Below are 26899 nucleotides of genomic sequence, written 5' to 3' on the forward strand. Positions count from 1 at the left end.
GTGTAACAGTTACAGAGAAAGTGCAGTGCAGGCAGACAATAAGGTGCAAGGTCATAACGAGGTAGATTGTGAGGTTAATGTTATCATAATAGGGGACTGTTCAATAGTCTTATAACAGCAGCATAGAAGCTGTCCTTGAGCCTGGTGGTACCTGCTTTCAGGCTTTTGTATCTTCTGCCCAATGGGGGGGGAGGGGGGGGGAGAAGAGAGAATGTCCGGGGTGGGTGAGGTCTTTGATTATGTTGGCTGCTTTACCGAGACAGTGAGGAGTACAGACAAAGCCCACGGAGGGGAGTCTGGTTTTTACAACCACTAGTTGTTCTTGGATAAAGCTGTTATTGTTACTGTTGGAGGTTCTGATAACCCTTTGACAACTCTTCACAATCAAAGCATTTTTAAATGTAATAATTAATCAGGCATATCAAAAAGATGTTCAAATGAATTTAAATATTAATTTTTCATAAAAATACATGAACAATTTAAAATTTAAATAATTTAACAAATTAAGTAAGCTACTTACCTTGAATTACCTTTCTCCATAGGATAGATGATGTCACTGAAATGAAGAGACCTGTGGTTCTTACGCCAGCTCTCCCTGGCATTAAGCAGGGGCTCAGATACCAAGGGCATCTGGACCCTTTTTCCAGCATGCTATTGCTCCACCACTGGGGTCAATGGTGTGTCCAGTGGCAGTACAAGTAGATGCACTGGCACCAGCTTGCTCTGGATTCCACACGTTAATGTGCGGGCACGGAGATCCAAGTTGAGTTGAACAGCAAGCAAGAAGGTAACAATATCTGCTCAGTGGATTGCCACGAGATGAAGGAGTGGACAGGAGAATTAAACCTCTGATACTCAGGTTCACCCTGACTAATGACACCACACGAAATCTCTAACTGAGATCAGTTGAACACGATGTAAAGCTACTGGTGCTGGAAAAAATGAACTTGCATCTCTATTACACCTCTCACGGTCAAGAAATCCCAAAATGTTCACAGTTGAGGTTCACTCTTATAATATTAAGCACAGCAGCCAATTTGCAAGCAACAAATTCCTAAAAATAGCAATGTAATACTGATCAGATAAGGTAGCTTCTCAGAGGCACCATGACAGCTGATGTGGGAATCAGTTTTGCCACAGTGAGGCAACTCTTTGCACAGAGGTTGTAATTATAATCTTAGATGTTATAAAAAAATGTGCCATCTGGGAAAGCTTATTAATGACTATCAGTGGAAAAATAACATGCACAAGACATGGAAAACTGCCATAAAGAATATTTTAAAATCCATCTACAACAACTATGACAAAATAAGACTCACAAAAGGATAGAAAACACGGTAAGAGATACACATCAATGCCTTATTCCCTTTCGAACAACTTGCAGATGGTTAGTACCACACCTGCAATTTACCCTCTTGAGTGTACACCGGCCCCAGCACCAAACAGTAAATAAACAGGAATCCCCTATACAGGGCAGCTTTTACATGCACAGGATATTCCAAAGCCCTTCTCACTTGATAAATTACCGCTGATCTAACAAATTACCATTAACATCTAATTACTTTTATGGAGGTAAAAAACTACAAACTTCTGCCCATGACAAAGCCCCACAAGGTCAAAACTGATGAAGGACCAGCTCATCTATTTCTGTGGTCTCAATGTTGTCCAGGACCCTATCCAGACAAGGTGCACAGGTGGTGACAAATTTTACCCTGCAGAATAGACATTCAACACTTCATTCACAGCACATCGGTTCCAACGATGCTACACTCCATTACTGTCAGCCTAGATTATATGCTCCAACCTTGCAGTGGATTTGAACCCACAGCCTCCACACTCAGAGTTCTATATCTTAGTCTGTCATAGATACCACTGGCTCTAACTCACTAGTCATAGAACATGGAAACAGGCCCTTTGGCCCAACTTGTCCATGCTGACTGTGTTACCCAGCGAGCTGGTCCTATCTGCCCGTGTTTGGCCCATAGCCCTCTAAACCTCTCCTATCCATGGACTTATCTAGATGCAGGCACTGTAGTGTAGCTGTTAGCGTAACGCTATTACAGCACCAGAGATCCAGGTTCAATTCCGGCCGCTGTCTGTAAGGAGCTTGTACGTTCTCCCCGTGTCCACGTGGGTTTCCTCCCACATTCCAAAGACGTACGGGTTAGGAAGTTGTGGGCATGCTATGTTGGCGCCAGAAGCGTGGCGACACTTGTGGGCTGCCCCCAGAACACTCTACGCAAAAGACGCATTTCACTGCGTGTGTCGATGTACATGTGCATAATAAAGGTATCTTTTAAATATTGCCAATGTGTCCATCTCAACCACTATTTCTGGCAGCTCATTCCAAATACGCACCACACTTTGCGTGACAAAGCTGCCCCTGATGTCCCTTTTAAATCTCTCGCCTCTGATCCTAAACTTCTTGTTCTTAGCATCCCCTCCCTGGGTAAAAGACGACGTGCTTTCACCCTGTCTATGCCACTCGTCGTGCCCCCAAGTCCTTCTGATAATCAGGCAAACACTATTTTCCCTCTACCTACCAAGGAACAACTTTATTACATATACATTTAAAACCCTGAAAGACTTCTATTTAAAATTAGACAGGCGACAGTATTTTAAATTCAAACAAATAAACACTTTCCCCCTCACAAGTCATGAAAGCAGAAAGTACTCTTGCCCCAGAAAGGCAGTGGAAACCTATCACAACTCCCAAGCTCAAAAGATAGTGGACTCTGAGGGAAAATAAAATAAATTAATTTGAAATTTTCAATTGGATAATGCAGAGATTATGGATGTAAACATGAATGGAAATACAAATCAGGAACGAGTGAATTGAAGGGTGGGTCAGGTTTAATGGGTCCATTCCTTCAACTCCACTTTCCAAAACTAAATAGTTCATGCTTCTTGGGTGAACCTACACGCACAAGGCAAAAACAAAACCTAACCCAAATTTAAGCCACAATGAGTTTGCCCAGGTTATAATACGAGATGCAAAGTACCTTCTTTGCCAATATTCTCAGACTTTTTGCCAAAGTTTTTCCAGCAAAACATCTCCCCCAAAATTAAACTAAAAGTTGTAAGAGGAAGGAAGGATAATAATTTAAAATTTAAACATAACTTTAAACAAATGATTGCCCTACAATGAATATATTTGTCCATCTTCTAAATTACTTTGGTAACAATCAAGACATCACAGCTTTTGTTTAAATCATAAAGCTGGCTTCATAAAAATCAGCTGACCTGTTAAAGCCATGATTGTCAAGCATACCTGGACAGTCGATATGATTATTGATGCATTGGTCCCAAGGAGGTCACTGGATTCCTGAAGCAGGGATTCCTGTGAGCTGTTGCCATCTGGAATCACGTTCTGGGAATCTATGGGATCAGAGGACCGGACGCATATTCGTTTTGGTGAAGGTGGAGAGCTGGTGTCACGTGATGGCAGAGGTTGATAAAGAGTGAGAGTCATATTCTGCTCCACTTTCACCCCTACAACCTCTCCACCATGGTTTCGGACGGCGCATGGGCAAGGTTGCTGGAGATGTTGATGGGAATCATTAGTGTTTTGGGGAGATGTGCGAGGCACCAGCCTGTTGCTGATACCTGCTATGCTGCTCAGTGTGGCTACAGACATCGCTCCTATACAATGATTAGTGTAAGTCTTTGAGAGTTTGGCAGCTTTGGACAGCATCTGCATCCGAGTACCCAACAGATTTTTTCCAATGGCTTTGTTTTCATACCAGGTCACATCACTTTCATTGCAATGATCCCTAGGTCTTTGAAAGAAAGCCTTACAGAGAGGGTTACGTTTTGAAATATACTTAACAAAACTGGCATAAGGGCAGAACTCTGTGCCGGTTTCGTACATTCTCTTCTTGCTCCAAGTTACCGAGCGAGATTTATGATAAGGTCCACAGGCTTTATAAAAGACAAATCTTCTGCCATCCTCATCTGTGGCCAGGCCAAAGGAGTCCTCCTCCAGTTCCCTCTGGTTCTCCCGACCCCTTGTGCAGAAGTACATGCAGATCTCGAACCAGACCTTATTGAGCAATCCAAAGGGCATGTTCGTATCGAAGCTGCTGGAGGTGTAGAGCTTCCTCAGATCGGACCTGGTGATAGGGATGTCACGATATGATTTGTCTTGATGACATGATACAGTAATTTTTTTGGGAAAAAGAGTACGATTTTGTTTTTTTTTATAAAACCATAATGACTAGGCATAATTCAATAACTGGCTGCATTGTCTCATTTTCCTAGCAAGGTCCAGGAAGTATGCATATACCAAGAAAACATTAAAATGCTTTACACACAGCATTGTAAACTGCTCCGCTGTCTTCTGTGAAAGCTATTCCCTCATTTATAACTAGAAGTGGGCAACTACGATAGTTCTCTCTATACAGCACTTGAAATGGCCACTTTTGACCGATATCCATTGCTAAATATTACAGTTATGGAGCAGAACCATTTCGCCAGATGCTAGTGGTTAAAAAGGCATTAATGCTCTAAAATCATGGCACTACATTCCTTGCCCCAGATTGATAATCGAGAAAAAGTTAACCTTGCCAAGTCGTATTTCACAGGTATATTTATTAAACATAATAATGACCCAATTTTAAGCAACTATTGTAAACCACAAAGAGGTACACATCACCCCAATAGTTTCCATGATTAATGTTATGTTCAAACTATGCCAAGATTAACTTCCAAGTACATTACGCCCACAAACGATCCTCCACATCCCAGACGCAATTCTGGGCAAGGAGGGTCTTAAAAGTCATTGGTAACACTAAAAAAATGTTTGGAGGTCCGAGATTACAAGATATACAGTAAATATTTAAAATCCAGGTATTGATGATTTCTCGGTTCCGCTTTCACTTGCTGGCAGACAACCTAGTTCAGGGCTTCCCAGTCTACCGTGAAAAGCCAGCCCAAATAGAAACCGACCTTCCTCAATGTGAACCGCACAGATTTTGGGGACCACATGTGCGTCGCATAACTAATCAAACGGCTCTCGTCAAGAACACACAGGGGGGGAAAAAAAAGAGCAAAAAAAATGTACGAGAAGAGAGGAGCGTCACGTCTTGCTCGCTGAAGGGTCAACTCCCGGCACAGAATCCATGCGATTTCCCCCCCAGCCCAACATTAGCGTCTCATGTTAATTTAAGTTTACGTTAACTTGTGTTTGTAATGTACTGCTGCAAACAAAAACTAATGTTCATGGCATTTATACACCCTGGGCGTGTATGGTAATAAACCCTATGGCAATGAACTTAAACTTGAGCTGGAGGGGGTTAAAAGTTGGACAGGTACTGCACGCCGGCGAAGTTAGCAATGACTGTGTGTGTGTGTGTGTGCAATTAAAATAAAACAGGGGCGTCTCAACCCGTTTGAGTTACCAGCCTGCGGACTGCGTTCTGCAGCGGAGCAAGTGGCAATGCACCCACCAAAATAATTCTGCAAAGGAATCCGTTGCAGGGCATGGTGGAGGGGGGGTGTGGATGTGAGAAGGTCCCCGGGAAATGGGGCTGGGGAGCGAAGAGGAGGTGGGGTGGGGTGGGGAGGGGAAGGAGAGGGTCGTGCCCTATTCTACCTGGTGATCGCTTGCTTCTGGATGACGGGACCGGCTCCCTGCTCCTCGAGTTTCCTGATGACGGCGGCCAGGGTGAGGTTGGCGCTGCGGAGCTCGGGGTCCTTGGTCAGATCCAGGGTGCGGCTGTACGGGGGCTCGTTCAGGTAGCGGTTGAGGGAGCTGCGGATGCTGATGAGGGAGGACTTGCTGTACACCTGCCCGCTCTTCGACCTGGCCTCGGCGTAAAAGGAGCGCAGAGCCCGGCACAGCTCCTCCTTGCCCAGCCTCTCGAAGTCGGGCGGCTGCTCCCTCTCGCTCAGGTAGTCGCGGAAGATCTTGACGGCGTAGCGGGTGGCCAGCCGGGTGTTCTGGCTCAGGCGCCCGGGAGCCGCAAATTCGGGCGCAGAGGCGGCAGCGGCCGCCGCAAATTCGGGCGCAGAGGCGGCCCCCGGAGCAATTTCGGGCGCAGAGGCGGCGGCGGCGGCTTCTTCGCGCTCCTGACGGCGGCGGAAGGAGCGGCGGGCGCTGCCTGCGCCCGTTCCGGGCTCGGCGCCCGCCGCGGCCGCCCGCTCGCCGCTGCCGGGCACTCTCGCCATGTTGCGGCTGGTGCGGGGCCGGAGCGGTGCGGACGCATGCGCTGCATTGGGTCCGGGCTCCCGCTCCCGCACCCGCACCGCAAACACTCCCTCCTCCTCCTCCTCCTCCTCCTCCGGCAGAGAGGGAGGGAGGGAGAGACCCTTCCCCACCGGGGTCTCCGGGCGCGCGGTCCCCCCCACCCGCGAACGCTCCGCTCCGCCCCGCCCCGGGACCGCGGTGACTCCGCTCCCCGCCCCCGCGATCCGGTAGACGGGATCCGCAGCCCGCTTCCTGTGTGAGCGGGGAGGGGGAGGAGTGGGGAGGGGGAGGAGTGGGGAGGGGGAGGGGGAGGAGTGGGGAGGGAGAGGAGTGGGGAGGGGGAGGGGGAGGAGTGGGGAGGGGGAGGAGTGGGGAGGGGGAGGGGGAGGAGTGGGGAGGGGGAGGGGGAGGAGTGGGGAGGGAGAGGAGTGGGGAGGGGGAGGGGGAGGGGGAGGAGTGGGGAGTGGGGAGGGGGAGGAGTGGGGAGGGGGAGGAGTGGGGAGGGGGAGGGGGAGGAGTGGGGAGGGGGAGGAGGGGGAGGAGTGGGGAGGGGGAGGAGGGGGAGGGGGAGGAGTGGGAGGAGGGGACAGAAAGGGTAGGGGAGAGGAGGAGGAGGGTAGGGGAGAGGAGGGGAGGGGAGGAGAGGGGAGGGTAGGGGAGGAGAGGGGAGGGTAGGGAGGGAGGAGGAGGGGAGGGGAGGGAGGAGGAGGGGAGGGGAGAGGAGGAGGGGAGAGAGAGGGGAGGGGGAGGGGGAGAGAGGGGAGGGGGAGGGGGAGGGGGGAGGAGGGAGGGGGGAGAGGGGGGAGGAGGGAGGGGGGGAGAGGGGGGAGGGGGGAGGGGGAGGGGGGAGAGGGGGGAGGAGGGAGGGGGGAGAGGGGGAGGGGGAGGGGGGGAGGAGGGAGAGGGAGGGGGAGGGGGGGAGGAGGGAGGGGGAGAGAGAGGAGGAGGGAGGGGGAGGGGAGGGAGGGGGAGGGAGAGGGAGGGGGAGGGAGGGGGCAGGGGGAGAGAGAGGGGGAGGGGGAGGAGTGGGGAGGGGACAGAGAGGGGAGGGGAGAGAGAGGGGAGGGGGAGGGGGAGGAGGGGGGAGGGGGAGGAGGGAGGGGGAGGGGGGAGAGGGAGGGGGGAGAGGGGGGAGGGGGAGAGGGGGGAGGGGAGGAGGGAGGGGCAGGGGGGAGAGGGGGGAGGGGGAGGGGGGAGGAGGGAGGGGGAGGAGGGAGGGGGAGGGGGGAGGAGGGAGGGGGGAGAGCGGGAGGAGGGAGGGGGAGGGGGAGGGAGGGGGGTAGGGGGAGAGAGAGGAGGAGGGAGGGGGAGGGGAGGGAGGGGGGAGGGGGAGGGAGGGGGAGAGAGAGGGGGAGGGAGGGGGAGGGAGGGGGAGAGAGAGGGGGAGGGAGGGGGAGGGGGAGAGAGAGGGGGAGGGAGGGGGCAGGGGGAGAGAGAGGGGGAGGGGGAGGAGTGGGGAGGGGACAGAGAGGGGAGGGGAGAGAGAGGGGAGGGGGAGAGAGGGGAGGGGAGGGGGGGAGGGGGGGGAGGGGGGAGGGGAGGGGGAGGGGGAGGTGGGGGGGAGGGGGAGGAGGGAGGGGAGGAGGGGAGGAGGGGGGGAGGGAGGGGGGAGGAGGGAGAGAGGGGGAGGGGGGAGAGAGGGGGGAGGAGGGGGGGAGAGAGGGGGGAGGAGGGGGGGAGAGAGTGGGGAGGGGGAGAGAGGGGGAGGAGGGGGGAGAGTGGGGAGGGGGAGGAGGGAGGGAGAGAGGGGGAGGAGGGAGGGGGAGGGGGGGGAGGGGGGAGGGGGTGTGGGAGGGAGGGGGAGAGGGGGGAGGGGGGAGGGGGTGTGGGAGGGAGGGGGAGAGAGGAGGGTGTGGGAGGGAGGGGGGAGAGAGGAGGGTGTGGGAGGGAGGGGGGAGAGAGGAGGGAGGGGGAGGGGGGTGTGGGAGGGAGGGGGAGAGAGGAGGGAGGGGGAGGGGGTGTGGGAGGGAGGGGGGAGAGAGGAGGGAGGGGGAGGGGGGAGAGAGGAGGGAGGGGGAGGGGGTGAGGGAGGGAGGGGGGAGAGAGGAGGGAGGGGGAGGGGGGAGAGAGGAGGGAGGGGGAGGGGGGAGAGAGGAGGAGGGGGGGAGAGAGAGGGAGGGGGAGGGGGGTGTGGGGGGAGTAGGGGGAGGGGGGAGTGGGGGGAGGAGGGGTGGGGGGGAGGAGGAGGGAGGGGGAGGAGGGGGAGAGGAGTGGGGGAGGGAGGGGTGGGGAGGAGGGGGGAGGGGAGGGAGGGAGTGGGGGAGGGAGGGGTGGGGAGGAGGGGGGAGGGAGGGGGTGGGGAGGAGGAGGGAGGGGGTGGGGGGAGGAGGGGGGAGGGAGGGGGTGGGGGAGGAGGGGGAGGGAGGGGGAGGAGGGGGAGGGAGGGGGTGGGGGGAGGAGGGGGAGGGAGGGGGTGGGGGAGGAGGGGGGAGGGAGGGGGTTGGGGAGGGGGAGGAGGGAGGGGGAGAGGGGGGAGGAGGAGGGGAGGGAGGGGGAGAGGGGGGAGGAGGGAGGGGGAGAGGGGGGAGGAGGGAGGGGGGAGGAGGGAGAGGAGGGAGGGGGAGAAGGGGGAGGGAGGGCAGGGGGGAGAAGGGGGAGGGGGGAGAAGGGGGAGGAAGGGAGGAGAAGGGGGAGGGGGGAGAAGGGGGAGGGGGGAGAAGGGGGAGGAAGGGAGGAGGAGGGAGAAGGGGGAGGGAGAAGAGGGAGGGGGGAGGAGGAGAAGAGGGAGGGGGGAGGAGGGAGAGGAGGGGGGAGGAGGGGAGGGAGGGGGAGACGAGAGGGGAGGGAGGGGGGAGAAGGGGGAGGGAAGGGGGAGGGAGGAGGGAGGGGGGAGAAGGGGGAGGGAGGGGGAAGAGGGGAGGGAGGGGGAGGAGGGAGAGGGGAGGGAGGGGGAGGGGAGGGGGGAAAAGGGGGGAAGGGGGGGGAAGGGGGAGGAAGGGGGGGAAGGGGGAGGAGGGGAGGGGGGAGAAAGGGGGGGAGGGAGGGGAGGGGGAGAAGAGGGAGGGAGGGGAGGGGGGAGAAGAGGGAGGGAGGGAGGGGAGGGGGAGAAGGGGGGGAGGGGAGGGGGGAGGAGGGAGAGGGGAGGGAGGGGGGAGAGGGGAGGGAGGGGGAGAGGGGAGGGAAGGGGAGAGGGGAGGGGGAGAGGAGGGGAGAAGGGGGGGTGAGGGGGAAGAGATGGGCGGAGGGGGAGGGGAGCGAGGAGGGGAGGGAGAGTTGTGGGAGGAGGGAGGACGGGAAGGAGACGGGGAGGGGGGAGGAGAAGGAGGGGGGATGAGATGGGGAGGGTGGGGTCGGGGGGAAGGGGAGGAGGAGCGGGGCGATGGAGTGGGAGGAGGGGAGGGGATAGAGGAGGATGGAGGGGAGGATGAGGGTCCCTCTCCTCCCTGCCCCCCCCACCCCCCCACCCCCCATCTCTCCATCCCAGCCCCACCCTCCCCCCCGTCTCCCTCCCCACTACCCCCCTCTCCCTCCCCGCTACCCCCTTCTCCCCCATGTGGGTGAGGTCCTGAACGGATGCTTCCCATCTGTATGCTCCAAGGAGAAGGAGGTTGTAGAGTTATACAGCATAGGAACAGGCCCTTCGGCCCAACTCGTCCATGCTGACCAAGTTGCCTTCCTGACCTAGTCCCATTTCACTGCATTGGGGCCATATCCCTCCAAACCTTTCCTGCCCATGCCCATGTGTCCTTAATACATTGCACTTGTACCTGCCTCTGCATGGAAGGTAGTAAGTTCAGGGAGGGATACCTGGAGGGGGGCAGGATATGGGGGAAGGGGAGAAAAGAGGGAGGAGGGAGAGGAGGTTGGCTGAGTGGGAGGTAGAGGGAAGAGGGGTGTGATGAAGGAGGGTGACATGGAGGAGAGAGGGATGAGGGAGGAATGGATTAAGTGGCCAGAAGGAAGCGGGTGAAGGGGAGAGAGGGGAAGGGCTGAGTTGAGGAGGTGTGTTGGAGGGTGGGCAAATGTGCCCGGGGCGGAACATGTGGGGAAGGTGGGGAGGGAGTTGGCAAAAGGGAGTGGGAAAGTGGTGAACGTGGGTGATAGAGGGATGATTGGGGGAGCGTGTGTGTGGGGGGGGGGGGTGGTTTGTCTTCTCCAGCCTTCTCTCCCCATCACTGTTCCCACCATCTCCTCTCAATCCCCTTCCCCACAATACCATCCACACTCCCATCCAGAATCCCTCCTCCCCAGAACCAGCTTCTTCACACCCCTGTTTCCCCTCACCCAGTACTTCACCTTTCACTCCATACCTCTGTTCACTGGGACCACCCTTTGAAGCTAGGTCACTCTGTAGCACCCATCTCCTCACCCCCGCTCTCCAACACTGTCCCTCCAAAGCCCTCTCCCCCTCAAACTTCTCTCCCAACTTTTCACACTTCTTCCTGTCACCATCTCCTTCCCCAACACCATCCCTGTTCCCTGATACCCCCTTTCCTCTACCCCCTTTCTACCCCCTTTCCTCTACCCCCTTTCCTCTACCCCCTTTGTCCTTCCCCCAACTCTGCCCCCTCAAACGTCCCCCATTGTATGTTCCTCCTCCCTTTCCTATCAGCCCTCCATCTTCTTCCCTTTACCTCGTCCAACCCTTCTCACCCCACACCCTCTCCCTCCCTTCAAAGACCCTTCCCACCCCTCCACCCCCCACCCTGACCCCTCCACCCCTCACCCTGACTCCTCAAAGCCCCCTTTCCCCTTACCTCCATTCTCCCACCTCCCTTCTTCCCTACTCACTCTTACACTCTCACACCCCCCTCCCCCTCCCCTCCCCTCCCCTCCCTCCTCTCTCCTCCCCTCCCTCCCCCTCCCTCCCCCTCCCTCCCCTCCCCTCCCCCCCTCCCCTCCCCCCCTCCCCTCCCCCCCCTCCCCCTCCCCTCTCCCCCCCCTCCCCTCCCCCCCTCCCCTCCCCCCCCCCTCCCCTCCCCCCTCCCCTCCCCTCTCCCCTTCCCCCTCTCCCCTCCCCCTCTCCCCTCCTCCCCCCTCCCCTCCTCCCCCCCTCCCCTCTCCCCCCTCCCCTCTCCCCTCTCCCCTCTCCCCTCTCCCCTCTCCCCTCTCCCCCTCTCCCCTCTCCCCTCCCCTCTCCTCTCCCCTCCTTCCCTCCAGATTCTCCATGAGGTGGCTCAATCCATCACTCAATCCCCTTGTGTCTTCAAGAAATGGGTGACCTGCTGTCTTGGTGCCTCACTGCCTGCTGTTCCTTCCTGCATCTATGGTTGCGGCAACCATGTTGCCCCCCCCCCCTCCCCCCTTCAATCCACCCTTTCCCACCTGCCCCTCCTCTTGATCCCGACCTCCCTCACCCCCAGTCCATCCCTCAACCCTGCCCTTCCCTCGATCTCATCCTCACACCCCTTTTCTTGCCCCATTCCCTCCCTCGCTCCCCTCCCTTTGACCTCGCCATCCCTCCCTCCCTCCCACGCCTCCCCTTGTTCCTGCCCCCTTCACGTCTGCCCCTCCCCTCAATCCTGTCCCTTCCACTCGCCTCACCCACTCACCCCTTCCCCCTCTCCCTCAGTTCTGTTCTTGCCCTCCATCCAGCCCCTTCCCCGTAATCCCACACACCCTTCTCCTACCCACTCCTTCAATCCCATCCTATCTGCCCCCCATTCTCTGTATCCTGCCTGATTCCACCCTCCCTCCCTGCAGTCCATCCCTTGACCCTGCCCTTCCCTCAATCCCAACCTTGCACCTCCTTCCTTGCCTCATCCCCTCCCTCCCTGCCACTTCCATCAAATCCCACCCTCCCTCCTCCGTACAACCTGCCCCTCCCCTCGACCGCAGCCCACCCGCCCTTCTCCTCCCCTCGCACCCCGTTCCCCCCCCCCCCTCCATGTGGTCACAGACAATGTGCAAACTCCACGCTGACAGCGTCCAAGGTCGGGATTGAACCTGGATCTCTGGTGAGGCAACTGTGCCTGTACCAGAAGCACGAAATGAGAAACTGATTGGGAAACAGTTCGGGGGGTGGGGGGGGGGGGAGTGGGCTTGGTTTCTGAGGCCCCTTGAGGTAAGCCTTGAGGCACCATGTTGCAAATAACCTGCTGGACAGGATGGTTCTGTGATTGATCCGTGGTCTTGTTCCTACCCAGTGATATGCCACCTAACAGTATGCAATACCAGCGTACATTGATGCTTCCAGAGTTAAAGAGATGTTTGTTGTCTTTGCAACTGAAAACCTGGTGAACAACATCAGGGAAACACTGTCCTGGCAGTAAAAGCAGAAAGTGCTGGATATACTCCGCAGGTCAGGTAGCATCTGTGGAGGAAGAGCCAAAGTTAATGTTTCTTTTTCACCGGTGCACCTTTGACCTGAAATGTTCACTGTTTTTTCTTCTCTCTCCACGGACGCTGCCTGACCTGCTCAGTATTTCTAACATTTTCTGTTTTTGTTTCAGATTTCCACCATCTGCAGTTTTGTTGATTGATGTACCAGCAGAACTAGGTTCCTAACATCAAACAGCTGGAACCGACAATACAGATACAGACCAACACTGAGTCGGAAGTTAATGGTAACAGTAGTTCGGAACCCCTGTTTCAATTCATTACACCAACTTGCATTTATATAGCATCCTGAGCATAGTAAAGCATTACAGAGCGCTTCATATAACAACAGAAAACAAAGGTATATAATAGCAATGTAAAAATGTGTAACAGCACACCAATGATACAATATAGCAACAAAAGTAACTGTGGGTTCTCAATACAGCAATGGAAACCAAGGATATGATATAGCAACAATGAATCATGTATATGTAGCAATTGGGATTTGGGTGTTCATTGACCACAGGAATGTAATATAACGAAAGTATCATGTTTACAATGTGTTATCACAATTGACAATGAATAAGTTGTAAGGTTGAATTAAGTTTGGAAAGGGAAGGTTGGTTAAGGTGTAATAAGCTGCTGGTTTTCCCTGTGTTTCCTCTCATTCCTGTCCCTTGCATTAATACAAAACCGGTTATATAGTAGAGAGGTAGTTATGTAACGGGGCCACGTGTTTCACACATTGCAACCACAGACACATACCAAAACCCAAGATATGTCTGATAAGTGAGCAATCTGCTAAAATATTTCCCTCAATAATCATGCTTATTGGCTTTTCACATCATAGTATTACAAAATGTGTGGATGTATAAATCACAGCAGTAGAAGTGGCTTAAGGTATTACATTGAATGTCCTGGGCAGAAACAGGTCATTGGGTCCAGCCACTTCCATGCACGGTCAAGCCCCGTCCTGTAAGCCCAAAGAACTATGAGACTGTAGGTTTGTTTTCGTTCGCAGGGGCACGCCTCGGGCACCGTTGCAACGACCATATGAGGGGCCGTTCCGAGTCATCAGGAATAATGGGTCCACCTTTATTTTGGACATTGGGGGCAAGGAGCAGGTCTTCTCGACGGACCGCCTCAAACCGGCCCATTTAGATCTACAACAACCAGTCGAGGTTCCAGCACTGCGACGCAGAGGCCAACCTCCTAAGCAGCGGCTAACACAGCCAACGGACCTTGGGGACCGTATTGCCGGTTCTGGGGGGGGGGAGGTTGTGTAGCGACTCACCATCCGAGCAAGCGAACCGGCTCGGTGGTCGGGTCGTGCGTCGTTGAAGCGGCGAGGCCCAAGATGGCGGTGGGCCTTCGTCTTCCCCGAGCGACAGGGAGAACCCGCGTGCGGGAAAGGTTTGATGACGTGGTGTATATGTCATTGCCGTTTTGAGTGGGCGGGAACAGGCTCTCTTAAAAGGCCCACGCAAGGCGGGTAAAGAAACCAGTTCTGTTCTGAAACTCTACGACTAGTGTCTTGTGTTCATTCTGCGGTAGCAACCGCTACGATATCTTTATTGGTCACATGTACATCAAAACACATAGTGAACTGCATCTTTTGTGTAGTGTTCTGGGGGCAGCCTGAAGTGTCGCCATGCTTCTGGTGCCAATTTAGCATGTCCACAACTTCCTAACCCGCATGTCGTTGGAAAATGGGAGGAAACCAGAGCACCCGGAGGAAACCCATGCAGACATGGGGAGAACGTACAAACTCCTTCCGGACAGTAGCCAGAATTGAACCCAGGTCACTGGCGCTGTAATAGCATTATGCTAACCACTACACTACTGTGCCGCCCACATTTGCTCATGTTTGGCCCATATCAGAAGGATATAGGTCGAACCCTTCCTATCCATGTACCCTATTGGTTCTCAACCCTCCCAGAGTAAAGGTGTTTCCTTTGAGTTCTTTATAAATTCCTCGGTGACCACATTTATTGATTCACGGAACAAGAACCTCAGGCATTGATTGCCCTTTCCTAATGACCCTCAGAACCAGACTGGCTAAAAGCACAGGGAACAGGCTCTTGAGAGGGCACTTGAGCTAAACAAAGTGCAGGGAGGTCTCGACAGGGTGGATGTGGAGACCATGATTCCTCTTGTGAGGTCTACTGCTTACAAATAGAAGGTTACCCATGTAAGATGGTGAAGAGGTGATTTCTTTTCCTCTCAGAGGGTCACAAGTCTTTAGAATTCTGTTAGGGAGGGAATCGTAAAGAGATGCAGCAACCCTTTGGCCCACCAGGTCTGTGCCATCCATCAGCCACCAATCGTACACTCACCCCATTTTTTAATCCTCCCCACATTCTCATCAACTCCCTCCCCCCAGATTCTACCCCTCACCCACACACTAGGAGCAATTCAGAGCGGCCAATTAACCCACCAACCTGCACGTCTTTGGGATGTGGGAGGAAACCGGAGCACCTGAGCGGGGGGTGGGGGAGGAACCTATGGGGTCACAGGGAGAACGTGCGAACCCCACACGCAGACAGCGCCTGAGGTCAGGATTGAACCTGGGTAATTCGAGCAGCCGGGCAGTGGCTTCACCAGCTGTACCACTGTGCTGCCCTACCTCAAAGCCTGGTGCACGCGGTCTTTGAATATTTTTTAAGGCTTTGAGTATTTTTTAAGTGTGAGGTGTTGCAGTTTGGGAGGTCAAATGAAAGGAGAAAGTATACAGTTAATGGTAGGCCCCTTAATGGCATTGGGGTACAGAAGGATTTTGGGTTCAGGTCCATAGTTCACTGAAAGTGGCTACTCAAGTGGATAAGGTGGTAAAGAAGGCATATGGAACGCTTGCCTTCATTGGTGGGGGTGTTGAGTGTAAGAGTAAGGAAGCCATGCTGCAGCTGTATAAAACTTTAGTCAGACTGCATGGAGTATTGTGTGCAATTCTGGTTGCCTCATTATAAGGAACAATGTGGAGAGGGTACAGAAGAGGTTCACCAGGATGCTGCCTGGATTAGAGGGTATGAGCTACAAGGAGAGGTTGCACAAACTTGGGTTGCTCTCCCTAGAGCATCAGAGGCTGAGGGGAGACCTGATGGAGGCTTTTAAAGTCATGAGAGACATAGACAGGGTAGACCTTCAGAATCTTTTCCCCAAGGTAGAAATGTCAAACACCAGAGGACATGCTTTTACAGTTAGAGGGGGGGATGTTTAAAGGGGATGTGAGTGTCAAGTTTTTTTACACAGAGAGTGGTAAGTGCCTGGAATGGGTTACCAGGGGTAGTACTGGTTGCCCCATTATTAGGAACGATGTGGAGAGGGTACAGAAGAGGTTAGTTTAAGAGGCTTTTAGATCAACCCATGAATATGGAGGGATGTGGATGATGCACAGGAGGAGGACATTTAGTATAAATTGGCATCAAGATCGGCACAGCATGGTGGGCCGAATGGCCTGTCCAGTGTTGTACTGTTCTATGTTCTAAGGCAGGGTTAAATGGATCCTTGATAAGAATGAAAGGTTACTGGGATGGAATGTAGAGAGGAGGTTACGATCAGAACAGCTACAACCTTATTAAATGGTGGAACCGGCTCAAGAATTCTGCTTCTAATTTGATTGTTCATATTTCCTTCATGGAGAACAGATGTTTCTTTATTAAATAACAAAACATGCAGTTTTTCAGGGTCAGCATTTTAAAATTTATTTAATAACTTGGATTTAACTTCCCCAGCTGTTATCTTGGGATTCTTAAGCCATGTTGCCACATCCGTAGTACAAGGCTCCCGGTACCAGCAACATCCATGATCTTGCTCTACGTTTCTCCATGCCTAACTTTTATAACTCCAACCATCACTAAGGACCCTCATCACCCGGGACATGCCCTCTTCTCATTACCACCATCGGGGAGGAGGTACAGGAACCTGAAGACCCAGGTTCAATTCTGGCCACTGTCTGTAAGGAGTTTGTATGTTCTCCCCGTGTCTGCGTGAGTTTCCTCCGGATGCTTCGGTTTCCTCCCACATTCTAAAGTCGTACTGGTTAGGAAGTTGTGGACATGCTATGTTGGTGCCGGAAGCGTGGCAACACTTGTGGGCTGCCCCCAGCACATTCTCAGTAACGCGAAAGGACACATTTCACTGTGTGTTTCGATGTACATGTGACTAATAAATATCAATGATTAAGAAACAACGTCTTCCCCTCCGCCATCAGATTTCAAATGGTCCATGAACATTACCTCGTTATTCATTTCTTTTGGGCACTATTTATTTATTTTTTGAAGTTTATAGTAATTTTATGTCTTTGCACTGTACTGCTGCCACAAAACAACAAACTTTATAACAAAACAACAACTTTACAAGATGATGAGAGGCATAGATCAAGTGGACAGTCAGAGACTTTTTCCCAGGGCGACAGTGGCTAACACGAGGGGACATAATTTTAATGTGATTGGAGGAAGGTATAAGGGGGATGTCAGGGGTAAGTTTTTTTACACAGAGAGCGGTGGGTACGTGGAACGCACTGCCTGCAGAGGTTGTGGGGGCAGATACACTAGGGACATTTAAGATGATCTTAGATAGACACATGAATCATAGAGAAAAGGAGGACTATGTGGGAGGGAAGGGTTAGATGTTAGAGCAGGATAAAATGTCAGCACAACATTGTGGGCCAAAGGGCCTGTACTGTGCTGTAGTGTTCTATGTATCTAAGTCAGTGAAAATAAATCAGATTCTGCCTTAATATTGGATCTCCGGTATTGTAACAAAAGAAACATGGAAATCATAGTATCCACTGTAGATACAGCTGAGGCTCATGGCAGCCAATCACGTCGATAAGTAGAAGCATCTTGCTTTGATGGAGCAACTCACACTGTGCAGAATAGTTACAATAATTGAAATGTAACCAGCTCTCAACCAGCTATCTGTGTCTTCCACACATGTACTTCATTAATCCCTCCGAGGCAACTGAGCCAGCACTTTGCAAGATCTCTGTCCCAAATTAATAAGGTGCTATTTTTAAATTTGTTCACTAGATATCCTATGTGTATTGCCCCGCCCTGATTTTCCCAAGGAGTTGCTGGTGACCCACCTCCTTAAGCTGTTTGTAGCAGTTTGGTACAACTACAGTAAGTCACTTGCCAGCCAAAGCCAGTCACAGCCAGACAGAGCAGAGACAGAGTTGCCCTCGATGTCACCTTTCCCCCTACGAGCCTCCGCACCAGGCATATCATCCTTTGTTGTTTCCATCAGCTGCAACGGGATCCCACCACTGGCCACATCTCCTCCCTACCCCTTTCTGCCTTCCGCAGGGACCTCTCCTTATGTGGCTCCCTGGTCCGCTCAACCCTCCCCACCCACCCCTCCCTGACCCCTGGCATTTGCCCCTGCAGTCGCTGGAGGAGTAACACTTGTCCTTACACCCCCTCCCTCACCACCGCCTAAACAGCCCTTCCAGGCACAGCAGGGGTTCACCTGCACCTCCTCCAAACTCGTCTGTGGCACTCGGTGCTCCCGATGTGGCCTCCTCTATGTCGGTGAGACCGGGAGCGGACTGGGCGACCGTTTCATGGAGCACCTAAGCTCAGTCCGCAATGGCCGTCCTGAGCTCCCAGTTGTAGACCATTTCAACTCCCCTTCCCATTCCCACACTGACCTGGTCTGTCCTTGGCCTCCTCCACTGCCAGGGTGAGGCCCAACACAAACTAGAGGAACAACACCTCATATTTCACCAGGGTAGTCCACAACCCAATGGCTTGAAGCTTGAGTTTTCCAATTTTAGGTAACCCTTTGTTTCCCCCCCCTTTCCTCCCTTATTTACATCCTCCCAATTTTTTGTCCCCTTTCCCCCATCACCCATCTTCGTCCCCCTCCTTCTCCTGGTTCCATGCACCCACTACGCACACAGTTCACCCACAGGCTTCCCCTTCCCCTATCAGGGTCTGGTCCCACCTGCCATACACCTCTCCCCTAATGGTTCCCAGTCTCACCTCCTTTACTGACCAGAGTCCAGCACTGGGAGCCCTTTGTGTTCCTGCTTATTTCCCACCAGCCACTGTCTCCCAACTCCACCCCTGCTCCCCTCCCCTACCAGCCCGTCATCTTACACCCTTTCTCAGTGCACCAATCACCTCAGACTCCTGTCTCACCCCTCCCCTTCCTCTATACCGGCCATCTCCCCTCTCCACTCTCAGTCCTGATGCAGGGTTTTGACCCAAAACATCAACAGTTCCTTCCCCTGCCCCCACGGATGCTGCTCAACCTGCTAAGTTCCTCCATTCGATTGCTTGTTGCTCTAGACTCCAGCATCTGCAGTCTCTTGTGTCTCTAGCCACGTTGTAGGTCTGGAGTTACCTGTCGACCAGGGTGGGTAATTCCTTTCCCTGCAGGGTATTATTACACCGGATGGGGTTTCTGATAATCCAACAGTTTCATGGCCTCCATTATTGATACTAACTTCTATATTTAAGACTAGTTCCATTAATTGAATTTAAATTCTCTGCCCTGGTGGGGTTTGAACTTGCATCACCGGGTTGTTAATCCTGGCCTTTGGCCTCCTGTCCCAGTAATGTAATCAATGCTCATCTCAGTGAAGTGAATCAACAGGATGGTAGTTGACGCAATTCATGCTGAACAACTTTCTTCACCTAATAATAACAGCAACAACAGCGGCACCTTGTTCTTCCTATATAGAACATAGAACAATTACAGCACAATTCAGGCCCTTCAGCCCACAAAGCTGTGCTGAACATGTTCCTACCCTAGAAATTACTAGGCTTACCCACAGCCCTCTATTTTACTCAGCTCCATGTACCTATCCAACAGTCTCTTAAAAGACCCTATCGTATCCGCCTCCACCACCATTGCTGGCAGCCCATTACACACACTCACCACTCTCTGAGTAAAAAAACTCCCTGACATCACCTCTATATCTAGTCCCCAGCATCTTAAACCTGTGTCCTCTTGTGGCCACCAATTCAGCCCTGGGGAAAAGCCTCTGACTATCTACCCTATCAATACCTCTCATCATCTTATACACCTCAATCAGGTCCCCCCTCATCCTCCATCTCTCCAAGGAGAAAAGGCCGAGTTCCCTCAACCTGCTTTCATAAGGCATGCTCCGCATTCCAGGCAGCATCCTTGTAAGTCTCCTCTGCACCCTTCCTATGGCTTCCACATCTTTCCTGTAGTGAGGTGACCAGAACTGAGCACAGTACTCCAAGTGGGGTCTGCCCAGGGTCCTATATAGCTGCAACAATACCTCAGGGCTCCTAAATTCAATTCCCCGATTGATGAAGGACAATACACCATATGCCTTCTTAACCACAGAGTCAACCTGCGCAGCCACTTTGAGCGTCCTATGGACTCGGACCCCAAGATCCCTCTGATGCTCCACACTGCCAAGAGTCCTACCATTAATACTACATTCCGCCAACATATTTGACCTACCAAAATGAACCACTTCACACTTATCTGGGTTGAACTGCATCTGCCACTTCTCAGCCCAACTCTGCATCCCATCTATGTCCCACAAAGCTGTGCCGAACATGTCCCTACCCTAGAAATTACTAGGCTTACCCATAGCCTATCATTGACTGTCTTGTTTAATTCCAAATATGATCACTCATTGGAATCCCCTCCTGAACTTTGTTCAAGTTGCAATCATAGAATTGTTACAGCACAGGATACTGGACCCAACAATTCTGTACCAAAAACATCAGTCCCGTGACCTACCCTTTCTCCATAGCTCGAGAACCCTAATCACTACCTCAGTATAGCAACACTATATATATGACAATAAACTCAGCTTTGACTTTCTCTCTCCAATAAGCATTTGTAGCTTAGCAGTTAGTGTAATGTTATTACAGCGCCAGCGACCCGGGTTCAATTCCCACCGCTGTCTGTAAGGATTTTGTATGTTCTCCCCGTATCTGCATAGGATTCCTCCGGGTGCTCCAGTTTCCTCCCACATTCCAAAGATGTACGGGTTAGGAAGTTGTGGGCACGCTATGTTGGCACCGGAAGCGTGGTGACACTTGCGGGCTGCCCCCAGAACATTCCCAGTAACGTAAATAGGTGCATTTCACTGTTTTGACCCACATGTGACTAATAAAGATATCTTAATTCTCTTTCAAAGGTCTTGATTGACTCTGTTTCCACACTTGTACAGACAGTGAGTTCCAGATTACAATTATTCTCTGGCTACAAAAAACGTAAGCAACACACACAAAATGCTGGAGGAACTCAGCAGGTCAGGCAGCATCTATGGAGGGAAATAAACAGTTGACATTTCGGGTCAAGACTCTCAATCACTAGAGTCCTGATGAAGTATCTCAACCTGAAACATCGACTGTTTTAATTTCCCTCCATAGATGCTGCCTGATCTGCTGAGTTCCTCCAGCATTTGGTGTGAGTTGCTTCAGATTCCAGCATTTGCAAAATCTCGTGTCTCCGTTTTGCTGCTCCACAGAAACAACATAGTACCTTTTACTCTCTGAAGGCCTTAATGCCTTGTGTTTTAAAACATTTCTCTGATGTGTCTCTTACACCATTGCACAGCTGCCAATTGGACCATCGTGGGGTTTTGAAACAGCTGTCCAATTATTCTTGCGCCCTAATTGGTAAATGGGTTATGGGTGGGAGGTTCAGGGGAGATGTCAGGGGGAGGTTTTTCACCCAGAGCGTGGTTGGTGCATGGAATGTGCTGCCTGGGGTGGTGGTGGAGGCAGATACATTGGACAGGTTCAAGAGTTTGTTGGATAGGCACATGGAGGAATGTGAGGTAGAGGGATATAAGGGAGGAAAGGGTTAGATAGTGTGAGGGTGGTTTGATGGACGGCACAACATGATGGTTCTATGGTTCTATGGTTTATTGTCACATGTACTGAGGTACAGTAAAAGTCTTTGTTTTGCATGCCATCCATACAGATCAATTCATCACATCAGTACATTGAGGTAGTACAAGGGAGAAGCAATAACAGATTGCAGAATAAAGTGTTACAATTACAGAGAAAGTGCAGTGCAGGCAGACAATAAGGTGCAAGGCCACAACAAGGTAGATTGTGAGGTCAAGAGTCCATCTTATCATACTAGGGGACCATTCAATATTCTTATAACAACGGGATAGAAGCTGTCCTTGAGCCTGGTGGTACGTGCTTTCAGGCTTTTGTATCTTCTGCCTGATGGGAGGGGGAGAAGAGAGAATGTCCGGGGTGGGTGGGGTCTTTGATTATGTTGGCTGCTTTATCAAGGCAGCAAGATGTAGACAGAGTCCACGGAGGGGAGGCTGGTTTCTGTGATGTGCTGAGCTGTATCCACAACTCTGCAGTTTCTTGTGGTCTTGGGCCATACCAAGCTGTGATGCATCCAGACAGGATGCTTTCTATGGTGCATCGATAAAAATTGGTGAGGCTCAAACAGGACATGCCAAATTTCTTTAGCCTCCTGAGGAAGTAGAGGCACTGGTGAGTTTTCTTGGCCATGGCATCTACATGGTTAGACCAGGACAGGCTATTGGTAATGGTCACTCCTAGAAACTTGAAGCTCTCAACCCTCTCGACCTCAGCACCATTGATGTAGACAGGTGCATGTGCACAGGCCCCCCCCCTTCCTGAAGTCAATGACCAGCTCTTTTGTTCTGCCGACACTGAGGGAAAGGTTGTTGTCATGACACCATGTCACTAAGCTCTCTATCTCTTTCCTGTACTCAGACTCATCATCATCTGAGATTCGGCCCACTACAGTGGTGTCATCTGCAAACTTGTGGACGGAGTTAGAGCAGAATCTGGCCACACATTCATGAGTGTACAGGGAGTAGAGTAGAGGGCTGAGGATGCAGCCTTGTGGGGCACCGGTGTTGAGGATACTCGTGCTGGAGGTATTGCTGCCTATCCTCACTGATTGCGGTCTGTTGGTCAGGAAGTCAAGTATCCAGTTGCAAAGAGAGGTTTTGAGTCCCAAGTCTCGGAGTCTGGAGATGAGTTTGCTTGGAAATATAGTATTGAAGGCGGAGCTGTAGTCAATAAACAATAGACTAATGTAGGTGTCTTTACTGTCCAGATACTCCAGAGATGAGTGTAGGGCCAGGGAGATGGCGTCTGCCGTGGACATGTTTTGGCTGTAGACACAAGATGGTCTTTAGAGGCTGGAGTTGATACATACCATGACCAGCCTCTCAAAGCACTTCATGATGGTGGATGTCAGAGCCACCGGGTGGTCGTCATTAAAGCACGTTACCTTGTTTTTCTGAGGTACCGGGATGATAGTGGTCTTCTTAAAGTAGGTGTGACCAACAACTCTGCAAATTGGCCTCTTCATTGAATACACTCCCAATTTCTAACCCTAACAATAATAACAGTGATATCTCGTACTTCCCATGTGGATAATCTGCTCATTTAATCTCAAATGGCATTGATCAATCATTGCCTTTCTCTACACTCTGTTAAGCTTGGAATCTATAATTATTACAGCACAGGACACTGGACTCAACAACTCTCTGCCTACTTTTAGTACAGCAATCAATCAGTCCCAATAACCTCAATTGCCTTTTGAAAGTTCCTCTAGAATCTGCTTTTCACTCTTCGGGGGATGTCTCCACTCTTTAACAAACCACTGCGGGAGGAATAATTCTCCTCCATGGTTCCTTTGCCATTAATTATAATTCTTGGGATATTAACCATTCTCCCAGACACTGAATCAGCTTATAAAGATTTCATAGAATTATACAGCACGGAAGCAGGCCCTTCAGCCCAACCAGTCCATGCCAACCAAGGTGTCCCATCCAAGCTAGTCCCATTTGCCAGCGTTTGGCCCATAACCTTCGAAATTGGTAAATTGGTTTATTACTGTCACACGTACTGAGGTACAGTGAAAAACTTATCTTGCATGCCGTCCATACAGATCAATTCATTACATAGTACATTGAGGTAGTACAAGGGAAAACAGTAACAGAATGCAGAATAAACTGTTACAGTTACAGAGAAAGTGCAGTGCTGACTATCCATAATCAACCTGTCTTTCCAGATGCATGTATATCTTATCCCTCAGAATCCTCTCCAGTAACTTACCTACGACAGATGTTAGACTTACTGGTCTGTAGTTCCCAACTTTTTCTTTGCCGCCCTTCTTAAATAAAGGCACAACATTTGCTACCCTCCAGTCTACGAGCACCTCACCCGTGGCTAACGATGATGCAAGTGTCTCAGCCAGGGCTCCCGCAATTTCTTCTCTAGTCTCCCTCAGTGTTGTTGGATATACCTGGTCAGGCCCTGGAGATTTGTCTGCCTTCTGACCTTTTAAAACACCCAGCACCTCCTCTACTGTAATACGGACTATCGCCAAGACCTCCTCATTTACTTTTCCTAGTTCCGAAGTCTTCATGTCTTTCTCCACGGTAAAAACAGAGGAGAAATATTCATTAAGGACCTTGCCCATCTCCTGCGGCTCCACACAAAGATGTCCCCTTTGGTCTTTGAGGAACCCTATTCTCTCTCTCTAATTATTCTTTTTCCCTTAATATAAAATCTCTTGGAATTCTCCTTAATCTTCTCTGCAAAAGCTGTCTCATTCCCCTTTTTTACCCCCCTGATTTCCTCCTTGAGTACACTCCTGCATCCCCTATACTCTTCCAGGGATTCACTTGATCCCAGCTGCCTGTACCTGACCCATGCCTCCGTTTTCCTGACCAGGGCCTCAATATCCCTCATCATCCAGGGTTCCCTGCTCCTACCAGCCTTGCCCTTCGCTCTAACAGGAACATGCAGACCTTGAGCTCTCGCTATCTCACTTTTAAAAGCCTCCCACTTGCCTGTGGTCCATTGCCCACAAACAACCTACTCCAATCAACCTCTGCAAGCTCCTGTCTCATATCGACAAAATTCGCCTTGCCCCAATTTAGAACTTGAACCTGTGGACCAGTTCTGTCCCTCTCTATAACTAGTTTAAAACTAATAGAACTATGGTCACTGGTCCCAAAGTGCTCCCCCACTGTCACCTCAGTCACTTGCCCTGCCCTATTACCCAACAGTAGGTCGAGTTTTGCCCTCTCCCTAGTAGGGGCCTCTGTATATTGTCTAAGGAAACTTTCCTGAATACACTTAACAAAATCCACCTCATCTAAGCCCTTAACAGTACGGCAGCCCCAGAATATGTGATTAATGATTTGAAAGAGGGGACAGAGTGTAGCGTATCTAAGTTTGCTGATGACACGAAATTGAGTGGAAAAACGAATTGTGCAGAGGGTGCGGAGAGTCTGCAGAGAGATAGAGATAGGTTAAGTGAGTGGGCAAGGGTCTGGCAGATGGGGTACAATGTTGGTCATCCACTTTGGAAGGAAAACTAGAAGATCAGCTTATTATTTAAAGGGTGAAAGATTGCAGCAAGCTGTTGTGCAGAGGGACTCGGGAAAGGCAGGTGCAACAGGTTATCAAGAAGGCGAATGGAACGTTGGCCTTCATTGCTGGAGGCATTGAATTTAAGAGCAGGGAGGTTATGCTGCAACTGTACAGGGTACTGGTGAGGCCGCACCTGGAGTACTGCCTGCAGTTCTGGTCTCCTCACTTGAAGGATATACTGGCTTTGGAGGCAGTGCGGAGGAGGTTCACCAGGTTGATTCCAGAGATGAGGGGGTTAGCCTGTGAGGAGAGATTGAGTCACCTGGGACTATACTCGCTGGAATTCAGAAGGATGAGAAAGGATCTTACAGAAACAGATAAAATTATGAAAGGGATAGACAGAGAAAGGAATGTTGTTTCCACTGGTAGGTGAGACTCGAACTAGGGGACATAGCCTCAAGATTCAGGGGAGTAGATTTAGGACGGAGATGAGGAGAAACTGCTGTTCCCAGGGAGTAGTGAATCTGTGGAATTCTCTGCCCAGGGAAACAGTAGAGGCTACCTCATTAAATAAACTTAAGCACAGTTAGATATAGTTTTGTATAGTAGGGAAATTAAGGGTTATGGGGAAAAGGCAGGAAGGTGGATCTGAGTCCACGGCCAGATCAGCCATGATCTTATTGAATGGCGGAGCAGGCTCGATGGGCCAGATATCCTCCTCCCGCTCCTATTTCTTATGTTCTTGTGTTAGGAAAGTTAAAATCCCCTACTATGACAACCCTATTATTCTCATAACTCTGCATAATCTACCTGCATATTTGTTCTTCTGCCCTCTATTTTTCAGCCCAAACGAAGGGTCTCGACCTGAAACGTCAACTGTCCATTTCCCTCCACAGATGCTGCCCGACCCGCCGAGTTCCTCTGGCAGTTTGTTTCCTGCTCTTTTCTCCTTCTTAGGCAGTTCCTTGTCATTGAGGACGACGTATTTCCACTCCGCTTCTGTGGGTTCTGAGGTGAATGTGGGACCTTCTGACTATTCCACAGGTGGAGATGGAGGAGTCCGACACATGGGTAGTTTGTGAGATGGGGTGCTCCTTCCCCCATTTACACTGGGCTACTGTACGCTTCCAGTGTATGGAAAGGAGGCACAGAAGCCTGAAGTCCCACACCACCAGGTTCAGGAACAGCTACTTCCCTTCAACCATTTGGTTCTTGAACCAACCGGCACAATCCTAATCCCGACCTCAGTCTAGCAACACTGTGACCACTTTGCATCACTGCTCACCTGGATCCACCCATCACCTGCCAGCTCTTGCCCCTCCCCTCCCCTTCACCTCTTTATACTGGCCACCTCCCCTCTATCTTTCACATGAAAGGTCTCGACTCCACTCCTCCTCCTCCCTCACTGGGCTCCTGCTACCCATTACCATTCACCCCTCCTCAGTCCTCCTATCACCTACCAGCCCCTGTCTCATCCCCCCCTCTCCTTTATACTGGCTAGCTCCCCTCTCCACTCTCAGTCCTGATGCAGGGTCTTGACCCAAAATGTCGACAATTCCTTTCCTCCCTCAGATGCTGCTCGACCCGCTGAGTTCCTCCAGCAGATTGTTATTTTTGATCCATTAGTTAACATGGTCATAGAAACATAGAAAACCTACAGCACAATTCAGGCCCTTCGGCCCACAAAGTTGCGCCGAACATGTCCCTACCTTAGATATTACTAGGCTTACCCATAGCCCTCTATCTTTCTCATCTCCATGTACCTATCCAAAAGTCTCTTAAAAGACCCTATCGTATCCGCCTCCACCACTGTTGCCGGCAGCCCATTCATATGATCAATCCGGTCATATTATGTAGCTAGGCATTCACATAAGAACATTAGGGCTAGAAACAGGAGTAGGCCATTTGGCCCCTCAAGATTGTTCCACCATTCATTAAGATCATGGTTGATCTTTCACCTTGGTGCCATCTTCCTGCACTGACCCAACACCACTTGATCCCCTCAATATCCAGAAATCTATTGATCTCTGCTTTGAATTCACTCAGTGACTGAGCCTCCATGCCCCCTTGGGGAGAGAAATCCAATGACTCATCACCCTCTGGGTGAAGAAATTTCTTCCCCTCTCTG

At 51.7% G+C, this 26899-nt stretch overlaps 1 protein-coding gene across 5 annotated transcripts in view; it reads right to left on the bottom strand.

Moving 5' to 3' along the window:
- The window catches only part of LOC127574550 (BTB/POZ domain-containing protein KCTD1), a 116978-nt gene that overhangs the window by 62404 nt on the left and 27675 nt on the right, over positions 1-26899 (bottom strand). The window contains exons 1-2 of one of the 5 annotated variants that reach the window (XM_052023622.1): positions 5594-6315; positions 3272-4112 (exon numbers count right to left, since the gene is read on the bottom strand). The exons of 3 other annotated variants lie outside the window; for them this stretch is intronic. In XM_052023622.1, coding sequence (XP_051879582.1) covers positions 3272-4112; positions 5594-6168 — 1416 coding nt within the window. In that variant the 5' untranslated portion in view covers positions 6169-6315. Of the gene's footprint in view, positions 1-3271; positions 4113-5593; positions 6378-26899 lie in introns of those variants that run through there. One more of the 5 variants, XM_052023623.1, reaches the window with a different exon arrangement.

Source organism: Pristis pectinata, chromosome 9 (genome assembly GCF_009764475.1).
Source record: "Pristis pectinata isolate sPriPec2 chromosome 9, sPriPec2.1.pri, whole genome shotgun sequence".
NCBI classification, from domain to species: Eukaryota; Metazoa; Chordata; class Chondrichthyes; order Rhinopristiformes; family Pristidae; genus Pristis; species Pristis pectinata.